Source organism: Neodiprion fabricii, chromosome 5, assembly GCF_021155785.1.
Source record: "Neodiprion fabricii isolate iyNeoFabr1 chromosome 5, iyNeoFabr1.1, whole genome shotgun sequence".
In the NCBI taxonomy this organism is placed as follows: domain Eukaryota; kingdom Metazoa; phylum Arthropoda; class Insecta; order Hymenoptera; family Diprionidae; genus Neodiprion; species Neodiprion fabricii.
In genome coordinates, this window is record NC_060243.1 from 8787039 (window position 1) to 8799924 (window position 12886).

The 12886-nt window shown below is 40.1% G+C and overlaps 1 protein-coding gene across 1 annotated transcript; it reads left to right on the forward strand.

Moving 5' to 3' along the window:
- The first annotated feature begins 2667 nt into the window (after window positions 1–2667).
- On the forward strand, window positions 2668–9393 carry LOC124183795 (platelet-derived growth factor receptor alpha-like). Its single transcript, XM_046572801.1, has 11 exons — window positions 2668–2779; window positions 3510–3591; window positions 3658–3957; window positions 4261–4367; window positions 4454–4604; window positions 6738–6962; window positions 7056–7212; window positions 7565–7811; window positions 7966–8297; window positions 8394–8499; window positions 9259–9393. Exons 1-11 carry the CDS (start codon window positions 2735–2737, stop codon window positions 9373–9375), a joined length of 1869 nt encoding a protein of 622 aa, XP_046428757.1. The 5' UTR covers window positions 2668–2734; the 3' UTR covers window positions 9376–9393.
- Window positions 9394–12886: the final 3493 nt, after the last annotated feature.

The window sequence follows — 12886 nt, forward strand, 5'->3', positions numbered from 1 at the left end:
CGCTAACTTTGACCGAGAGGCACCCTGTGTGTGCCTCTGTCAAAGAAGTCCCCGAGGATAGGCAGCCTGGACTGCAAACTGGAGCGACTATGAAACCGTACGAGTTGGTGTCAACGACGAAATCGCGAGCAGCACATTGCACAACATCTAGCGGTAATTTTTGGAAAACGTACGACCACGCAGTAACCGATATTCGCCACAGGGGGATGGCCTATTTGCGGTGGGGGTCAAGCGACCAATCAAAGAAGAAGAATCATCTCACGACAACCGCGAGATCGGCGAGCTGAACTACGACCTGCTATTCTACGCTCGACCTGTTGAGGAACAGCTTCGTTTCCGATTATTCTCCCGACCATTACTACCGTTTTAAGCTACCGTTCTACCGTCTATTCTACCGCTATCGTTCTACCGTCTATCCTACCGCTACCTTTATCTTTCTAAATTCTTTTCCTTCTCTTTTCCTTCCCTTCCCAGTTTTGTTATTCTATAGTATAATTTAAATTAGAGTCAGTTTGTGTGCCTGAGATCGACCGTTAAGGTAAGGCTTTTGCCTTTGACTTGTACTGTTACGAAGTTGCTCACAATTTCCATTCTTTCTCGTAATATTTATCGATTTTGCGTGAATCATGGTCCATGGTTAAAGTTTCTGTAAGCTGCCGTGTGGCTGCATGATTCCGGTCATTAATATTATATTTATTGTTTCTTGATTGCATCGTGTGATGCCATTTTGTGTGAATCATGGTCCACGACTTCCGTGTGACTGCATGATTTCAGTAACTCATTATTTTCGTACCTGAGCGACCTCGTAACTGCCAAATAATTATCTCTTGTATTTATGACTTTTCTAATTATTTGTAAATCTCTATTATCTTGCTTCTGTAGTCTCTATCGTATTTTGAGCCCTATTGGCTTCATATTTTATTCCATACTCTTTCTTGTAATAGTAGTGTGCTTTATATTTTATTTCCGTTATTGCTTATTATATTTCTATTTATTTTTGTGCCTATTGTATCGTATATCGAGTTCTATGGAGTACAAGCGAGCGTAGAATCACCCTTAGATATTACCGCATTTTTCTTTGTTACTATTGACCATTTTATATTATTTTTGCCTGTTATTTATTTCCCCGTATTTTGTTAAATTAAGTTCTGTAAACTATTCTTTTGTATTGCGGTGTATTTTTGTATATTTCTCTATTTTGTAAATTCTCCGAAATTCTCTCACTCTCATAACTTTATATTTTGGTATTCTCTCAAAAGTTATATTTAGGAATTCACTATTTAATTCCTCAGTTATGTAATGATTGTAAATTATCGAATCTACCGTATGAATAACTCTACCGAAGGCTACCGAGTCGATCGTTTGCCAACTTAGTGAATTGTTACTAACTGTCAATCTCTCATCTTGGTTATAATTTAGGGTAAATTTGTCGTACCTCTACCGAACTACCGTTTCGTTGTTTTCTACCGATCGCAGTAAAATTCTCTCGTTCTAATTAACAGAATAATAATTTTCGTAGTGTCATCTGCAACTTGGGTAAGATCACGTCGCCCAGTGACGTGTAGTTCTAAGTCAACTCTTGCATTATATCGCATCTCTCGGCCTACGTCTATTTTTCTCTGTTAACTACCGTCTCTCGTGTTGAAGCTACCGTTTACTGCTTTTCTACCGATATTTTTATAAACAACGATTACCTGTTTTATTTACTACCGCTACCGATAACATCTCACTTATGTAACCTTCTCGAGAATACATGATCGACTGACTTATTCATTTTCCTTTTAACTGGAGTTTATTCTTTATTTGGTTATCTTCTTTAATTCTGGAATTACTGCTAGCTGCCTTGACCTCCGCCACTCTACCGGGATGTACGCGATCGTACCTGTGCCTAGCCAGCCATACAACGGGTTCTCTACTTATCCCTTTTGTACTATCTTGTGTTAATTTTATTGATTTATATTATTATTTGAGAATCGACGCTAATGCGTCTGGCGCCCAACTTAATTATTTTGTGGTGTTTTAATATTGCGGATGAGTAGAGAATCGCGCCAAAGTGTCAACGGTGAGTCCTCGTCCGAAAACAACAAAATCTAGCGTTACAAATTAGCGCTCGACGAGGGGCAGAAAAGACTTAACGTTACAATATATATAAAATATATATAATAATATTATATAAAATATATAATATATAATAATATTTTTCACCTAGGATTTGTTTGGGCGAGTGATGGGGAGCCAGCAGCTCTAACATGCGACCTGCCGGGATCTTTCGCTAACTTTGGGTGGCAAAAAATCGACGAGCCGCGGACAAGCGAAGAGAACTTGAGGAAACTCACCAAAATTTGGCGCTTCAACGAGACGTATTCAAGAATGAGTCTGTATTTTACAAACGTCGTGAAACGTGATGAGGGATATTACGAATGCTGGGCAAAAGATCACAAAAACTTGACTAAACGCAATAATCGTCTACTTCTTGTCGATTCCGGGCTATCAATTACGCAGGTTACTGTCGCTGCTTTGGATGCAAGTAGGATTTGTGTCAAATGGGATTTGATGAGCTATATCTTCGATGAGTATCCGGAGGTTCGCATAGAAATCCAGGAAAACGGTTCACTTGAATGGCATCAAAAGTATGAAACGTCAACTATGATCTACCGTGATATCTTTGTTGCAACAGCATGTAATCCAGACACAGCCTACTGGTTTAAATTTACTCTGATATCCGAAACAAGCGATGAGATGCATTTTTTTTCGAGGTGGACAAAGACTTCTGAGAAAGGTATAAGTATAGCAGATTTTGTGTTATTGTAAACCTATACTCTGGGGTAAAATGCTCTCAGAAACTGTGCTTATTTTTTGCATACGAAATCGTTTCGAAGATTTCCTATTGTTCCGCAAAAGAAAAGGCAACGACTACAGCGAGTAAAAGTAATTGTTAGGCATGGGAAAAGAATATTGTGAGACCAGTGATTTTTTTGAATGAAAAAGTAGCACTTGATTCGTTAAATAACAGTGATGAGTTGAAAAAATTGCATTGTTGTATGAAACGCCGCATATTTCAAACAGCTAAGAAATACGCACCTCGAGTAGTTGATTTCTCCGAAGAGATGAATTTAGCGAATCTGGCATATTCTTTCTACGGGAATAATATAGAAGACGTCCATTAAATATGTATACAAATAAATGAAATATTCATTTCTTGTCACCTTATTTGTTTAAATATCTGCAAAACCCATTTTGTATTTATTTGAGGTGATTCGCTTAAAATGAGTCTTTCTGCAGATCCTGTATACGTACCACTCGTTTGGGTTAAGGAAACGTCTGTCGATTCAATAACGATTGAATGGTTAAAGCCACCGAGGGAGTTTGAAAGTATTTTTAACTTTTATCAAGTGAGGATATACAAGACAGGCATCGGTGGTGGAAGAATACGCGACGAGGTATTATCGACTAGGAAGAATTATTTAAAATTCGAGTATCTGCGAACTTCGGTCTCTTACAAATTTCAGTTGGATGTGTGCTTCGATTATTACTGTACGCAACATTTTTACCCCTCTTCCTGGTCGGAAGACGTCGTGCCGAAAGACAGAGGTATTGATACTACATTGACGGATATGCATTTGTGAGAGAAGAGATGATGAAACTTGGAATTTCCAGACCCGAAATTCACCCCGAATGTTTCGGTAATCGAAACGGGTGTGGCTTCAATAACGATTGCGTGGAATGCACCGCCGACGGACTTGCAAGACCGCGTTTATTACTATAAATTAGCGTTGAGCACTGAAAACTTGACCAACAAATCACTGTACGTGAACAAAACCGAGAATTCCCACAAATTCGAAGATCTTCTGCTGAACAAAACTCATCGATTGAAAGTAGCAGCCTGCAGCGATTACAAAACGCAATGCGGAAATTGGAGCGAGGAAAAAGAAGCTTTTACGTACATCACAAGTACAGGTAATATGGAGAACTGATGGAATATATGTGGAAATATGAATAAAATTCGACCTCACTCGCTTCTTTTGATATTTGCCAATCATCGTGGTGTTTCTGTAACTAAACCTGCAAAATGAATAACATTTTTTCTATCTTTCGCTCGTCCTAAGCTGCCAAGTTCCAATCGCAACTCGATTACATCTGTGCGGAACGATAATTGCATTTTTCAGCGAATCCTATGCCCAAAGTCGGGGTGTACGAGAGAACTTATTCGTACGATGTGATACACGTATCATAGATTTAATAACGTTATCGCACTTCCAGATTCCAGAAGTGGGATACAAGATGAAACATGGCTGATTATGGGAGCTATTGCTACTCTACTTGTCATCGTCGTTGTAACGATGGCGGCTTGGAACTTTCGCAAAAAGGTACTTATACCCTGATGAATTCAGTCTTGGCCTTCGTGCCACGGTGAACGGACCGATTAATCGACATGATAAACCTTGTTGCACAGGCATTGAAACGAAAGTTGATCAAAGCAAGACTAGAGTACTTCAATTCCGGGGCCCCGATTCCTCTGGATCCAGAATTGGCTGTGAGCGATCAGGCCGAGTTACTGCCGTACAACAGGAAATGGGAATTCCCGCGGGATCTCTTGAAACTTGGTAACGCGCTACTTTATTTCTTCTCCGGTAGTGAATAGTAATAATCCGTTTCGACGAATCCTATCGAGATGGGCACCATTCAGCTTCCGATAATGAGATGGGCCGAATGAGTATGTCGAAAAGTATTTTTTGTATTCAATCCACATGACAAGGCCAATTATATTGTATCTGCCCGAAACCGTTTTAATCAGCGAATTACACTTTTTGTCAGAAAATTGGCGAACCGATTGCGGCCGCGAGTAAAATGTTTACTCTGCAAATTTCGCCCGGTCAAGGCGGTCGATGTTGCTAATCACATCATAAGCAAATTAGCATCTTATCGTGAATATCTAGGACTTGATGAATTGAATGAGTCAAAGAATAAGTGTTGAGAATCAGTAATCGCACCTCGAACTTTCCGCCTGTTGGATCCTCTCACATCACGCGTTCAATCGGCATTCGGGCACCTGGATTGTCTTCAGTCCTCTCTGTTAATCGACAGAGTTTGATTCACTCTTACGATTAGCGGATCTTCAGATTGAGATTTTTTTATTAACTTTTTGTATTTTGCCACCTCACCGGAACGTTTTTAAAGAACGGACCACCGTCGCAGGTTAATCTTGATTTCATTACGAGAATACTTGAAATTGGGCTCGCTCCTCAACACCAAACACAATAAGTCCTGTGATCATGGGTGAGAATCGGTTCATAAGCTCGTGAAATTCCTGAGTGAATGAAGTAATATTTACCAATTATCGCACGTAATTGCTTGCGATATTTACAAAACGTATAGATTACTTTCAGCGTCCTGGTAAGGAATTTTCATTGCTCTCCGCATTCCGTGTTACTATGAATCATTGATATTGCTCGAAGCAATTGGGGCCCAACATTTATTGATGAAACATTCAAGTGCACGATCCTTGCCATGTCAGAATATGGCGTGTGGCCGTCTGTATTTTCATCTTCAGATTCACTGCATCACTAATTGAGTTGAACACATTAAAAAAAAATGGGGTTTGGACTTCCATAGAATGGTTTTGGCATCAACGTACAATATCCGAGTTTCAAATTCGTAATCAATCACAAAATTTGCTCTGTAGTAGTCCACAGCGGACACTACTGGTCAACTTGAACACTGCTCATTTATTACAGTGAATAAAATGCGGGATTATTCTTTTGACTTACACAACAACGCGATTCATTTAAAAATCGAGGTCATATTACGTCCGGTTACGTCCTTTATCCATCTATTGCCTCACATTTCGTAGACGACTATATTCCAGAAGTCTTTAACTTTTATGACGTTGTCAGTGCGTTGATACATTTATCGATCAGTTTACCACCGAAAGACAATAAAACTAATCAAAATCCGACATTTGACCGACTTGAAGTGAAAATCAAAATTTAGGTGGGGTGCCCCGAACCCAGGCGTGGGAAGTTTAACGTCTCGAAAAATCGAGTATGACCTCCGAGAATTAAGTAGGAATAGGCTCCACTGTTTTATTCAAAAGTTGGGAAAATTCTAGAAAAATACTGATTCGAGAACCTCTGGCAATGTTGTTTGCGCCAGCGATAGTGAACACAAACTTTCTGGTATATAATAGAAACAAATCTGAGCAAATTCGAACATCCGATACTGAAACACAGGAAATTTAAGGAGAGATTTTTTGATTACAGTGTTAAAAACTACTAAAGTCTGTCTTTGATCCGATTCACACGTTCATATGCTAATATTGCTACCTGACTAGATCCCCGTAAGTTTTTCAAACAAACAAAGGATGGTTGATATTATATTATAATTAAAACGTGTAAACGTAATTGTAGAGGAACATCAGCTGTTACATCGTACATGAAGAATTCTGTTTCCGTAAAATCTGGAAATGATTATAATTCAAATTCTATCCATGTGATCTCAGGAGATCTCCAAGCGATTTTTACGGCTAACACAATAGACAGAAAAATATCAGTATTAAGCCAGGGGACACTTTTTTTCCCGACATCATTTCATCGAGTTGATGTTTTTGCAAAAAAGTTTCAGGTCATTTCGCCATGCTTATGCGATTCAGACTCTTTTTGCAAAACGCAACATGCTCCGTTGAAGTTTTCCCAAGAATACCTAATCGGTGGTTCGCATGCATGCTGTTAACCTTTCAGACGAAGTATTAGGAAGCGGTGCATTCGGCGTAGTGAGGAAGGCACAGGCAAAGACGATCTGCGCACGCGAAACAGTCACGACAGTTGCGGTCAAGACGGTCCGACCGACGGCCAACCTGAACTGCATGAAGGCCCTTCTTCGCGAACTCAGGATTCTCGTTTACTTGGGTCAACATCTGAACATTGTCAACCTTCTCGGCGCGTGCACAAAAAATATTGATATGGGTGAGTCGATTCGCGTAATTTAAATTAAGTTCGTTCTCACACCATACGGCCTCATGGATACTGACACTCACGTATTCCGTTGGATGTCGATAGGCGAACTCTTGGTCATCGTCGAATACTGCCGGTACGGGAATTTACACGACTACTTGGTGCGACGCAGAGTCAACTTCATCGATCAATTGAACGATTCCGGAGAAAAATTTTGCGTTTGGGCTGCCCGTGAAGACGCGATCAAGGTCGATGACGTTGGGTAAGTCGCCCTGGCCTCCAATACTGACATGAATTTTGGTTACCTTCGACCCATCTTTATCGCATCTTTGAGTACTTATTTATCCCATGACATTATGGTGGTAATGAAATGACTCGTCGGATGATAGTCAAAACTAGAGTTCAAATCACTTGTGATCGATTGATGCCACGAAAAATATCGTAACTTGTTACAAGGTTATCAAGTTATCCCGCTGCAACCGATTCGCCGTTAATCTCCTGGTATTAGCCATCACCATCGGAACTACTACGCTCATGTGAATAGAGTTTGCGAAAACAAGTGTAATAATTCTCGATCTAGACTGTCCATTATTTTTATTGTGTTATGCTTGCAGTACAAACACGGACAAACGTTTCGACGGCGATTCAACAATAGTCAACTGCTCGAATAACGTTACTTCCAAGACTACGGATGCAAGAGTGGACGATTGTTCCCCGAGTGTCAGTTTAACGGAACTCAACGCGCCGTTGAAGTATCCAGGTGATCGGACGGATTTCAACTCAAGGCCGACGAGCACGCACGACTTGGTGTGTTGGGCTTGGCAGGTTTCGTGTGGCATGCAGTATCTCGGCGCGAAAAAGGTAGGAAGATACTCGCAAGTTTAATCATCTTGCGTCAGTAATTCGCAATACTGACACAGCTCACTCGTGGTCTTATTCGCTAGTCTTCTTCGGACACAAAATCAGTGATGTTAGTTGGCGTGTAGAATGGAGTTAAGACTGAATCGTGTTTCAGATCATACACGGTGACTTGGCAACGAGAAATATACTTCTCGCCGATGACAACGTGGTAAAGATCTGTGACTTTGGTTTGTCAAAGTCTCTTCGGGAAGAAGAGAATCAGAAGAGCACGGAGAATGGTCCTCTCCCCGTCAAGTGGATGGCCATCGAGTCGCTCAGGGATCGAGTGTTTTCTACCAAATCGGACGTCTGGTCTTTCGGCGTCGTTTTGTGGGAACTGTTTTCTTTGGCGAGAACTCCTTATCCCCTGATAAGACCTGAGGATATGTGCCGAAAACTAGCCGAAGGTTATCGTATGGAGAAACCGCCGTACGCGCCGAGAAGCATGTGAGTGGCGAGCGTTGATTTCACCCGAATCGTCAACGAACGAACTCTTCAACACGTAGAGATGTTTTGAACCACCTTTTCTCACCCTTATTCTAGTTACCAAATGATGCTTCGTTGCTGGAAAGCGGAGCCATCGGAACGACCGTCGTTCGAAAAGCTGACGATCAACATAGCCGTGCTGATTGAAGAGCACGTGAAAACGGTATGCTCAATGTTTTGCAAAAGATTCATCATTCTTAGGTATTCAAACGTGACTTAGACGCGTTCCATGAAATCACTGATTCAACTTTAGTCGCTCGTGAAATTTGCAAGTATATCATCCATCACCTGCATACATTGTAGAGATCAATATACATATATGTATATATTAGGATGTTTCGCGTTCAAATAATATTTGATTTACCCACGGACGTATGCAAAAAATGCTTGCTGCTGGCCTAAAAAGAAGCCGCAAAGATGCTGAGTACTATGGTTCCCGTTTTAGGGTGTGCAAATACAATTATTTTCAGAAAATGAAAAATATATATAAGCAAATCTTTGACACGTATTATTTGTTTCGAATTTTAGGAAGAAATGTCTTACCGCATTTTTTGCAACCCTAGTATATCACCATTTCTCAGTTATGCGCTTCAGATAATATTTTCGGGCTATAATATACTTTTTTTACGCAATAGAAAAAGATAATACGTGTTAAAGGTTTGCTAATATCTGCTTTTCACTTACTCTGAAAAATCATTTCCACACACTTTAATCAAAACTTGTGCTACTGTACTCATTTAAAGCTTCTTTCCCGATCAAAAGCAAACATCATTTCTATGCGGCTGTAGAAAAATTGGAAATTTTTGAAATGTGAAACATTCTAACATGTACGTATAAAACAGTAATATGTGCATTACAGAATGATTTTGTTTTTACGTTGCATGATATTTCGCCGCGACGTTGACATGAAAACACACTTCAGTTTTACCTGGAGTTGGGTAATCCGTACACCAAGATTTACGCTGATATCTGGAAACGCGAGAGAGAGACTGCGATAAGCGCAGAAGAATCGGGCACCATCGGAGAAGATTTACAATGAAATGAGTACGATCCACTTATCGGATGTCGATTTATGGTTACTTGCCCGGGCATATTACGATGCTCAGCGCGCAAAGATACAATTCTGTCGAAGCGACAGTTGCGCGTAACAATTATGAACTCGATACACGGAGCTTATTTTTAATATTTGCAAACTGTTTTGATATCTCTCGTTTTTTTCAAAGCTGCAAGTTTTTTGTTTATTCAGTAGTTACCAAATGTAAGTCTAGTTTTTAGAAATACACCGTAAAGAAGCACATCAGACAAATCACGTGATACATGGTGAATTACATGATTTTTATTAGGAGAGTTTACAAAAGTGAGCCACGAATTGGTATTGTGTACAATGAAAAATATTGGAACAATCACGATGACAAAGTTTGTTAGCAATGAAAAAAAACATACAAAAAGCAAACATTTCTTAATTATTATTTCGATCGAACGATCTTCGAATCGCAGTCGATTTACTTGAAATGAACGTGGATTTTCCTTCTCTTGGTTAAGCTTGTATTGACAGGAACTGAGCCTTTGTAATAAAAGAATGTCGCATTCAACTTTCGTTGATCTTGATGATTCGGGATGTGGAAGCGAATCGAACTACTTGCTCAAGTCTTTTCTGATAGAATGTCGTCAAAACAATGGACGATAATCAGGGGCTTGTTAATTAATTGGACTCGAATTTCAAATTAAATACAAGGTCAAAGAGTTTATTCAAAATAAATGGATCAGAACACAGTAACAAAAGTTAGTTCAGAATATTTGATTAGAAACAAAAGTCAAAGGTAGTTATTTTGGAATGCATCAATTGACAAAAGACAAAGTTGGTAATTACCTGTATAAAATTATTTCACGTACGCACTTTGAGTTTCCAAGTAAGAAATGCTTCACTAAGAGGTCAAGATTTAGAACTTCTCTTGTAAGAAGATTCGAAATAAGGGTTCAAAGTATCTCGTAGAGTTGATCAACTGTAGCACAAGTAGATTTTTCAGAACCATTCTGGTAGATAGATCTCTTCGAAGAGACTCATTCTATTTGGGCACAATGTTTCTATTGGCGTTTGGTTTGTGATTTAAAGAATTTACCGACTCACTGATTGGCTCTGCTCAATTTCAAGGAAGTTGGGCCAACTAGGAAATTGCACAAGTGTAAAAGAAATATTTTGGTCCTCTGTATTCCTGCCTCGTGGGCCAGGGAATAGTGGATCAGTATCGCCCACCCCAACTCTGCGATGAAATCTGAGCTAACTTTGTTTTCCGGAGTTTTGACTCCTTCGAATGATACGATTGGCCATGATTAGAAATATTATCGACTTGAAAAGCGACTCTCGTTTGTTTCTACTAAATACAGCACTAATCCACGTCAGAACCTTAGCCACACACGCCTGCAAACTTATGGTCACTTTTGCATTTTCCAGACGCGAATAGAGATGGGCAAAACTGAATGTACAAAACTGATTATAAATACTGATCAGAACTGGTCGCTACGCCCCACATATTGTATAAAGCCTTCGGCAGATCTGCAAAGACTTGTAATCAGATATTCAGATACTAGATAAAAACATATTATTGAAAAGGAAGCCATTAAATGGTTTAAATTCGCAACGATTGCCATAACATGAGTCGGAGTATCTTGGTATGAGAATATTTCAAAATGCGGCGCACTTCCGTAAAAACCTGTCAGTCATCCAGACAAATGTTTACTTCTTCATTTCGTCGAATTGGCGTGTAACCACGACCACTTTCCTGTTTGCCTGTTCGTTCATCGCCGCGAACAACGCAGAACGACGCGTGTCGAGGTTCCTGTTTCGTTGACCACTGATACGATATTTTTCTGGGTGATGTCCTGTTGTTTCACGCTTCTGACATGGACTGAAAGTTCATAGAATTAATCCAACTCAAGGTTTCCTCTTAGTGTCGATTTCCCTGAAATTCATCACTTGTTGTTGCGAACTCGAAAAAGGGAAATATATTTAGCTGAATTACATCGAAAGGAAATTAATTTTATAGATGAATTTGATACAAAATTATTATCCCGGACACGACAGTCAATGACGCCTCTGTTCCGGAGTCAGGTCACCAAGGACCTCTCACGTCACCGTCTCAACGGTTCACGGTATGGAGAGTTTCCACGCCGCGTAGAAGCAGACGCCTCTGATATACATCCGCGTATCCGCGTATTCAACTACAAATTGACGGACTCCCTTCTCGTTTCGCTGTTGCTCGGAAACCGAAATCTACTCAAGTGTCTCGAGCACTTCCGGTCGTCACCGTGTCTAGAGCTCGACTGAAATAGCTGAAACCCAGCGCGCTACCCTCGGCTTGGTTCGTTTCTGCCGGATTGTAGCGTGCGACTCCAGTGGTTGATCCAAGAAACTTTTGACTGACAATACTGAGTCCGTTACTTTTACGCACGTTCCACACAATTCCACCCAAACCTCGATCTATAGGTACCGCAAGAAAATATTTTTATTTTCTGACTTTAACCAAACACCTCTTTCTTCACATTAACGTGAACGTGGACATAAATATTTATATTTTATTTGTGCCTAATAAGCTTGTCCTTCAATTAGTTAGTGACAATTATGATGTATTCAGGAATAATTATTGTGTCCCGTCCTCCGCACCTTGGATTCTTTTCCCACACTCCAACAGCTACCTTTCACCCTGCGTCCTCTTCTTATCCTCACCTCATTGCCGCAGTTTCCATGCCGCATCGGCAGAATGCTCCCTCCACTCCTGAACTGCAAGTAGCCAGTCCTTCGCATCCTTCCCCCTATATTCTCACTCTAAAATAATCTTTCATTCGGTCAACATATAAATCCACCTCTCGTTCCTTTTTTCTCCTTCAAGTCTTCTCATAGCGCCTTCCATATCTTTGACAATACATTGATTATACACTCAAGCATTCGACTCCTCGATGCAAGTTCCTCTCATTTCTTCTTATCCTTCGTAAGGGCGCGTGGTCGACGGGTTGCGAACCCGAAATATACTTCTCGCAAAAATTAAGGGAACAACAAAATTTTCGCAATTTTTTGGTGATTTTCAACAGGCTGTGTTTCAGTGAAAAATGGTCGTGCAAGAAATAAAAAAACAAAGCTTTTGAAGCTTGGAGACTCTAGTTTTTGAATTTTTTGGTTAAAAATTTTTCAAAGCTCTATTAGCCATGCAATCCTTGGATAAAGCACGAAGAAAAAATTTTCAAAATTTCTCACATTTTTTCTTTCGCTCTACGGGCATGGAAAAATTTTTCCGAGCTAAACCAATGCATAGGTCGCATAGCCTGTTTATTCAGCTTCAAGATGCTTTTTTTTAAACCTCGATACGACCATTTGTCTTCGAGATATCGAATTTTGGATGCCAAAGGATCCTTTTTCACTCAACTTCCGATATCTCTGGAACTACTGGTCGCACAGCGAGCCGAAGGGCAGTTTCTTCTTCTGCAGAAAATTTCTTACAAAAATCTGTCAAGTTTGATGTCAAAAAAAATTGTTTTCCACCTGTAGCGTTAACGTG

What these genes read in the sequence shown, in the direction of transcription:
- LOC124183795 (XM_046572801.1), top strand. Translation starts at nt 2,735, where the DNA reads ATGAGATGCATTTTTTTTCGAGGTGGACAAAGACTTCTGAGAAAG. An exon ending in GACAAAGACTTCTGAGAAAG is followed by an intron (nt 2,780 to 3,509) that starts GTATAAGTATAG and finishes TACAAATTTCAG; the next exon opens with TTGGATGTGTGCTTCGATTA. An exon ending in CCGTACGCGCCGAGAAGCAT is followed by an intron (nt 8,298 to 8,393) that starts GTGAGTGGCGAG and finishes CCCTTATTCTAG; the next exon opens with TTACCAAATGATGCTTCGTT.